Here is a 9,121-nt window from a genome sequence, read left to right as displayed (position 1 = left end):
CCCTCTCACAGTTACTACTATTGAGCAAGGTACCACCTATACTATAGCTGTACATTTGTTTTTTCTTGCCTTAATGTAGAACCTTACTTTTTTCACCAATGAATTTCATTTTGTTAGATAGCGCCCGGTGTTCAAGTCTGTCCCGATCCTGCTGTATCTTAAACCTATCTTCTGGAATGCTGGCTATTCCTGCCAGCTTGGTGTCTTCTGCAAATTTGATGGGTTCCCCATCTATCCCTTCATCCAAATCGTTGATGAAGATGTTGAAGAGCACTTGGCCCAGAACAGAGCCCTGGGGCACCCCACTACACACTTCCCTCCATGTAGATGCAGTTCCATTGAGGACCACACACTGAGTACGGCCAGTCAGCCAGCTACAAATCCATCTGGTGGTGATGCTGTCTAACCCACATTTTTCTATCTTATCAAGTAGTAGGTGGTGATCTATTTTATCAAATGCCTTACTGAAGTCCAAGTAAATGATATCCACAGCATTCCTCTGGTCCACTAATTTTGTCACTTGGTCAAAGAATGCAATAAGATTTGTGTGGCATGATCTGTTTTTGACAAACCCATGTTGGCTTTTAGTAATGACTTTGTTTGCCTCTAGTTGCTCACTGATTCATTGTTTGATTACCTTTTCAAGAATCTTCCTAGGTATTGAGGTCAGGCTGAGAGGTCTGTAGTTTCCTGGATCCATTTTTTCCCCTTTTTTGAGGATGGGAACTACATCAGCTCTTTTCCAATCCTCTGGTAGTTCCCCAGTGCTCCAGGTTCTTTGAAAAATATAGTTCAGTGGTTCTGAGATCATATTTGCCAGTTCCTCGAGAACCCTGGGGTGTAATCCATATGGGCCTGGTGATTTGAACTTGTCTAGACTGGACAGGTGCTCACTTACCATTTTCTTGCTTATCTTAACTTGTGTTTCTAATCTGTTTTTTATGGTACTGTTTTTGATAGGTTGGACTGTTTTTTCCTTTTGTGTAAAGACAGATGCAAAAAACAAGTTAAATAGTTATGCTTTCTCCCTATTGCTTGTCACCTTCTTGCCACTTTCCCCCACTAATGGACCAATCATTTCCTTAACTTTTTTCTTGTTTTTTTACATGTTGAAAGAAGCTTTTTTTGTTATTTTTGACTTTGGTCGCAAGCCTTAATTCATTTTGAGCCTTAGCTTTCCTCACTTCATCTTTGCAGGCTCAGGCTATTTGCTGATATTCTGCCTTAGTTATGTGCCCCTCTTTCCACTTTTTATACTTGTCCTTTTTATCTTTCAATTTATCAGAGAGTTCTTTATGCAGCTATGCTGGTTTCTTTTGAGAGCTGTTATTTTTCTTCTTTGTTGTTATTGTGCTAGACTGGGCTTTTATTATCTCACTTTTCAAAATTTCCCAAGCTTTTTGAGTTTTTTTCCCCTTGAGGATTCTCATCCATAGAATCCTTCCAAAGCTCTCTCTAAGTTTATTGAAATTAGCTCTTTTAAAGTCCAATATTCTAGTTTGGCTGTGTTCTATTGGTTGTGCTTCCAGAATGTTGAATTCCAATATTGCATGATCACTTCCTCCCAAGGTTCCTTTGGGTTCAATACCTTCTATCATTTCATCTCTGTTAGTAAGGATTAGATCCAGTGCGGCTAATCCCCTAGTTCCCTTTTCTACTTTTTGGGAGTCAAAGTTGTCTGCTACATTTCTCAAGAATCTGTTTGATCTTCCATTTGGTGCAGAGTTTGTCTCCCAGTTGATGTCAGGGTAATTAAAGTCCCCCATTACTATTGTGATGTGCTTTCTACATACCTTAGTTAGCTGACTAGCAAAAAGTTCATCTATATCCTCTATTTGATTGGGTGGCCTATAGTATACACCTATGGCAATGTCATTTCCCCCCTTTTATATTGGCCCAAATGAATTCAAGACAGTTTTCATCATTGTTGTGCTCTTTTTCTGTAGAAATGTAGTTATTTCTTATATACAGAGTGCATGCTATTAAAAGCTTCATTTTGCTCGACAGCAAGGTTGATATTCTTGTCCACACACACATCTATGTTACATGCACTGATAATCCTATAATTTTTAGATTGCCGGGGACAGGGATGTTCTGTATCAATTAACTCACTGTCCCCGTTGTTTAGTTTAAATATTCCTCCAGAAAATCTGTGAATTTATTGCCAAGTAACTCAGTCCCTTTCTTGGATGGATGCAAACCATCTCTTTGGTACATTTTTTTCATTGGTCCAGGTACAGACATGGTGACTAATATAACCAAAGCCTTCCCCTTTACATCACTCCTTTAGCCACATATTGAATTTGGCTATATGCTGGCCTTTTCCATTTTGCTCCTTATACACTGGTAAAACCTCTGAAGAAGTAAGCCTACAGCCTATCCTGCTGAGTTCCTGCCCCTAGCTCTGGAAATCATTCTGCACAGAGAGTATATCTTTTTGGGACAGATCGTTAGTGCTAAGATGTACAATAGCATCCGCATGCCAGTCCTTGCTGGCATTCTTGACTATTTTAAAAATATACTACTTGTCCCTACTGGCAGTAGCACCTGGAAGACACCTGACTTGTTTTGAAACCTCTGTATCCTTTCCTAAATTTACATCCCTTATAATTGAATCACCAACCAGAAGATGGCTTCTCTTTTTGGATGCCTTTCTCTTCTTGCATGACTGATGTGTAATACCTGATTCGCAATTCTCCCTGTCAAAAACAAGGTCTTCATCTCAGACCATGATCCCCTGCTTATTTGAGTTATCATCACAGCTACCTTGACCTGTCTCCTTAATGTCACTATTAAGGTCAGCAAGGGCACTGTATCTGTTATGCAGGGACACAGCGAAAGCTTTGTGTCTATGGTTCACAGCTCTCACACCCTGCCAGATCCCACGGTTGTCCACACTGCCCTTCTCCTGCAGGATCTTTGTGGTAGAGGGGGCTGATAGCGCGGGGGCTCAATAGAGTAAAAGGGCTGAACTGGATACCGAATTTCTGCCTGAAGAGTGCAGGTTACAGACCCTAGATAAATAATCTATCCTTGTAGACTAGTGATTTGTTTACAGATAGGTCAGTTTCCCAGTTTGAAAAGGGTACTGCGAAAGACAGCTGCAAAACAAGTGTTGCACTGAACTAAGGCAGACATTCTGAGATGAAAGGAATCTCAGACGCACTTGCCCTGAATGTACCACCGCTATTTTTTATTTTTAGTTATATAAAAGCCTGTTCTTAATATTCCTTATTTTAAAACATAGATTTCTCCTAAAATAAGGAATATAGAATAGTCCTCTTTTTGTTTATGCAAATTTGGGTTGTAGGACAAAATAGCATATAAAATTGGACACCGCTTTCCAGAAGCAGACAATTTGATTTAGTGCGTTCAGGTGTTATTTTAAGACTGGGAGACCCAATTTCACTGGTGACTTTGGGCCAATCTCTCCTTCAGCTGACCTGCTTCACAGGGTTGTTTGTGGTATGAAAAAACTGGGTAAGAACCATATTGTACCATTATGCATATTTGGAAGAAAAGCAAACTATAAGCCCAACAACAAATGAAAAGGGGAAGCAAAAAGAAACATGCAAAGATGAAATACCACTTAGGATCCAAGAATTTAAAAAAAAAATCTAAACAGAAGACCAAGAAGAAATGTAAAAAGTTCTCACAACCTTAAAAAAAACAACTCCATGGCTTTAGACCAAGGAAATAGTTTCTGCTTGCTGAATGCCTTTCATTTAGAAGAAGTAATGCTTCTCAACATCCAAACTAAGCTGTTTCGTAGCCCCTTTTTCGATTTCTCCAACCCAGTGTGGCGCCTGGACCAATCGCTTCCATTGAGTTCCTTGTACACCAGAACAAAAGAGCCAAGGGGTCAAAGGTTGCTGTCTAAACTGAGTCATGTGACCAACTATCTCTGGAGCTTGCAGCCATCAAACAGGCTTTCCAAAGCTCCTTCTCTATTCATGTGGAGGTCTGGGTAACCTAGCAACAGCTTCCAGGAGCCCTTTACTTTGTTCGATACTTTTTACCGCCATTGTGGTTTCCTTGTGAAAGCTTCAGATTTTTTATATTTGTATTATTATTAGCTTTCCTTTGGTGCTCAGCCTGATACAGCCACCCTAGAGAAGCATTTCACACCCTCCTAATCCTACATTACAGATGGGTTGCTTCATTTCACCATTTCAGCATTTTGATGTTCTGTGGACTGTGATCCTTTGGGAAACAGAAAGAGCTAAGTGTAAACTTTAGGGGATTTTTTCCCCCAAACTGTTTCTGAAACTGCCTAACAAGGCTTTTAATTTATAATGCAATTGGTGGCTGGCTTTATTCATGGAATTTCACACCCCTTTGTGTGTGCATGTGTGTGGGAGTCCATTCCAAACAAAAACTTTCATTTGGAATCTTCCCTTTATTCCCCCCCCCTTGCTACTTCTTTGTTTCTTATTGGGGGGGGGAACCCTTAATGAGGATAAGAAAAATCCAGGGTCATGCCTCTCCAAAGGATGAGGAACCCCTCATGTGAAGTGTGTTCTTCACTTGTAGGGTGAAAATTGTGGCCCAACTTTTCTATACAATTTGAAATATTCTATACAATTTGAATTATTGGTATCCATAGATCAATGCATAAATATTTGCACTGAAAAATAATTCCCAGAGGCAAATGTGATCAGATTCTTGCAACAGCGGGCTGAGTATTTGAAAAGCAACATGATTTAATGTAATGATTGCAGGAAAATGGCATAAGTGGAGGAGATTAAACCCTTTGGTTACAAGCTGTGTCGCTGTTTTACGGGAGTACTCCTGAAAGACTGGGAGAGAGCTCATTATACAAACCCAAATGAAAATGAGAAGAGAAGGTAGAAGACATTGGAATCATGACTTCAGATCCAGGTTCCAGAGCATCTGATTCAATATTTGCACTTCAAAAGCATTAAGGAAAAACTAATTTGTCAGAAAACAGAGAACAAATGAACAAACAAAAATGCATACAGAACTTGTTGAGGCTCTACAAGGCAAGTGGTGTGAAACCAAAAAAGCAATAGCTTTTTTCCTCATCTCATAAACACTGACTGGTAACCTTCAAGCATCTGACCAAAGCTATTGCATAAACTACCTCAAGTGTCCATATTGTTGCTCAGAGTTGTTGGGAATAGGCTGGCATGCACATTTGATAAACAAACAAATAAGTAAACAGATAGATAGATAGATAGATAGATAGATAGATAGATAGATAGATAGATAGATAGATAGATAGATAGATAGATAGGATTCATCAGGGCAAAAAGGTCTAAAAATTAATTCAGCCATGGCTAGGATGATTTTCACAATCACCCAAAACTAGAAAAGTCAATATAGATACGTTCACCCCCCTTATTATACCCAGCTCTTGAGCTATCCAGTCGGAGGGTATAGAGTACAACTATTTTGATGAATCCAAGCAAAAAAGTTTAGTTTTAGATAACAATCTGGGAATGCTTTGTATGGTGTTCTGCCTCTGTGGTATAGAGGTTTATCAAATAAATAGCATAACACCATTAATTTAAAAAGTTCCATGTCCTTGATGATATTATCCCAACACAAACACAAAGATTATAATTAGACAATAAATTGTGATAGCCGGAGTGTATAATAGAACTTCATTTATTATTGCCATTAACATAGTTTTTTTAACACCCGATAGCAACTACATCAGCATGTGTTATACAGTTGTTAGACATTTCCAAAATACAAAATAAAGGTCCATAAGTGACCGATAATCCCGTATAATTTGTTACAATTACAGATTAGCATCTCAGTTATTGTAAAGAAAGAAATTATCTGAAGCAGCAGAGCAGTGTACTAGAAATGGATCCCCTCTAGTATAGGAAAAGGATCTGTATCGTGTATTAATGCACAAATCCTACGCAAATGTAGCTTCCACAACCCCTTAATGTCTTTATTATCAAGATTAATAGACATGAGTAAATTATGTGTCACATAAAGCCCCAGAACTGCACAAAATGACAATCTTAATCATTGCTCCTCCACCTTTTCCTTTCACCAGACCTTGTTTGTTTCTGCCCTTATATCAAACGATCCCTTCCATATTTATCACTACGTCTTCTGCTGTACACCTCCATTCCCCCTTCCTCTTACCCTGAAAAAGTTCAGCCATTCCAGAAATTCACAAAAAAGTTACACAAGGAATGCCATTTCTCTTCACAATAAGTGTCTACCACATTGGCATTGAGCTCTGTGGGCTGTACTGTGCCTTCCGCAACTGCTGTCGTACGCTGCCTATGGGGCGGACGGGTTGGGGCTGCTGGAGAGTTAGGGTTTCCTTTCCGCTTCCCCCCTTTTTTTTGCTTCCTCAAAGCACCATTCTTAGCTGGATTGGTGGTGGTCACCTGCGGTGAGCTCTGTGATGCTGGTAGGTTTTTGCCATGGCCTTTCCCCTTGGAACTTCCTTCAGTGACACTCGCAGTGGTTACCAGGATGTCTGTGCTTGGGGTGGTTTGGACCAGGTGTAAGTGGGCTTCAGGTGCCTCCTTCTTGCTGCTACAAAGCCTGGATTTGAGAGGGCTGGTGTCCTGGCAGGGATGGCGCTTCCGGCGGAGCTTCCCCAGGATCTGCTTCCAGAACTGACGGCCTTTGGCACCATAGGCAGCACATAGCTCTGGCTGGCCGCGGTAGACACACCTCTGGGCCTCTCCTTCTGCTGGATGACAGGTGATCTGGAGCTCCGTCTCCCTTTCTCCAGAGGTGAGTTGCCAACTGCACAGATGCTGGTCACGGGTGGAGAACTGGCCAGACTGAGCCCAAGGGAAAGAAGGTTTTCCTTCTTCACTGTTATCCTTACCCTTCTTGAAAGGGTTACATTCTAGGCAAGTGAGGAAGAGAAGCGTCAGGGGGAATGTGTGGGGCAGCTTCATTTCCTGAAGTCAAGGGAGGTGCCGGCACTCCTCATTCAAGAGCATGAGTGGGAAAAGCTTGGCCAAGGGCTCGGTCCTGTCTTTCAGGTCCTACGGAGACAGAAGTACAATGAGCCATCTGGAACAGGCACCATCAATAAGGATGAGCAGCAACAGCTAATTGCAAGCAATGTCTTCTACTTGACCAAGCACATTCTTCCTCCCCAAAATTTCAGCAGAGAACAATTCTACTTTCCTAAAAAAAAAAAAAAACACGATAAACTGCAACCCTCCATCAGATGTGGTTAAGATCTACACCAGATGGGGATGTTGCTCTTACAAAAGCAGATACTTTCTATTGTTATGCGATCAGCCAGCAGCTATGGTGACTGATTGCTTTAGATTCACAAGGACATTCATTGGGTGTTCTCGTTTATATTAGTGGCATTTGAGCTCAACCCACAGCTAGTAAGTCTCTGCATATTTCACCAAGATAAACATTCTTGTTCTTCTTAAAGAGAATAGTCCGCATTAATAGAAACACTGCCTTCTACAGCATGAAATTGCTCCTTGCTTTCATGTAACGTAAATGCTCTAAATCATTTTTTTTACGTGCATAGCTTGATTTTATACCAAAAGTCTTTCTGAAACTCCAGTGAAGAAAGAAGTTTCATAATGTTCTTCTGATCTTGTCTTCTTGACACAATTCTCCTTTCTCGCCAACTCTTCTCAGTTCCTACCTTTAACAAAAATCCTGCACATTAGACATCTTTTCTGTAGCCCCCACTCTTTTCTTTCCTGCATTCCTCAACTGCAAACAGCCCTCTGAAACCTGGTGGCATTTCTTAAAATACCAGCAAGCTGGTGCAGATATGAACGTGAGGCTCCTGCTAATACAGTGCGGGAAAGAAAGTTGCTTTCTTAGAAAAGAAGCAACAGTTTCAAAGAGCCAACATGGCCCAAATCCCCAGACAAAATGAAGCCCATCCTGACATTCACTATTTCCCACTTTTTAAGTTCTTTCTGGCTCCACTTACCTTCGATTGTATGTGGAAGACAGCTCTACAGGAGAAATGCCAGCCTAACTCAGGATTAGCCTGGTGGAGGGCGTTCAGAGCATGTCTGCGTTATCAAGAGTCCAGGAGGGGCTAACCATTGCCTAGGCCCCTCCTCAGTCTTATGCATGCATTCAAACACACACACACACACACACACACACACTATCACTGGGAGACAGAGCAAGAGAAGAGCCTTGAAAATCAAGCAGAAAGCTGTTTTGTTTGGTCCTTGTACATTCAGGTGCCTAAACCATATCACATCGTTTTACAAATATGATCTTCTGCTCACTGGAAAAATTGTTACTCTTTGTCCTATTTAATTGATTAGAAAAACATGTATTTGGCATTCTCTTTTTCTAAAAGACCTCCTGATTACAACAAGATAGCTTGACACAGTCGCACTACAGCCCCCTTGAACAGAGAGGGACTGGTGTGGTTCCCCCAAATGTTCAGCGGCTGTGCAAGGAATGGAATCCCCAATGTCCTATCTTCAAATGTGTTACACCCTAGCTCAAACTAGTTCTGATGAAAAGTAAAGATCACTGCTGCCAAATAAAGATTCCTAAATAGATAAGTGGCTCTTGAGAGGGTAGCAGGTTTTTTTTAATTATTCAAATATTTACTTTCAAATGTTCACTTAGGATCTCTAGTGTAGGATCTACAGCGGGATGTACATCTCTTTGTATTGTAAAGTGTTTTATTTTTCCCACAAACAAATATGCAGAGAGAGAGAGAGAGAGAGAGAGAGAGAGAAAGAGAGAGAGAGAGAGAGAGAGAAAGAGAGAGAGAGAGAGAGAGAGAGAGAGAGAGAGAAAGAGAGAGAGAGAGAGAGAGAGAGAGAGAGAGAGTTTTGGACAGTGTGTTTTGATGGCCACAGTATCTGATAAAACTAACAAGTTCATCAAAGAAGCGATTTTTTTATTCTGTATTTATTAGTTGGTACAAGCTTTCAAAGCACTGAGCTTCAGTACTGATCCTTCTAAAAGAACGCAGGAGTTTTATCTATTTATTTATTTTTGAATATAGCACATATTTGGGCATGTAAATGGTAAAGCTGACTTACAACCACAATTGAGCCCAAAATTTATCTTGCTAAGTGAAACATTTGTTAAGTGAGTTTGCCCCATTTGTATGATTTTTCTTGCCAATGTTGTTAAGTGAATCGTTGCAGTTGTTAAGTTA

General features: G+C 40.6%; 1 protein-coding gene across 2 annotated transcripts; it reads right to left on the bottom strand.

Moving 5' to 3' along the window:
- Positions 1–5,645: 5,645 nt before the first annotated feature.
- Positions 5,646–8,016, bottom strand: FGFBP3 (fibroblast growth factor binding protein 3). 2 transcript variants are annotated; one of them, XM_083363561.1, is made up of 2 exons: positions 7,919–8,016; positions 5,646–6,992 (listed from the first exon to the last, which is right to left on the bottom strand). In XM_083363561.1, the coding sequence occupies exon 2, from the start codon at positions 6,900–6,902 to the stop codon at positions 6,138–6,140; it is 765 nt and encodes a 254-aa protein (XP_083219687.1). In that variant the 5' UTR covers positions 6,903–6,992; positions 7,919–8,016; the 3' UTR covers positions 5,646–6,137. The 2 variants fall into 2 exon arrangements, with proteins under 2 accessions (XP_083219687.1, XP_083219686.1); XM_083363560.1 differs by having other exon boundaries at positions 5,646–7,137; positions 7,919–7,979.
- Positions 8,017–9,121: the final 1,105 nt, after the last annotated feature.

This window comes from Vipera ursinii, assembly GCF_947247035.1.
Source record: "Vipera ursinii genome assembly, chromosome: 5".
Taxonomy (NCBI): Eukaryota; Metazoa; Chordata; class Lepidosauria; order Squamata; family Viperidae; genus Vipera; species Vipera ursinii.
Note: the sequence above shows the minus strand (reverse complement) of the source record. Positions and strands in the feature narration are given on the sequence as shown.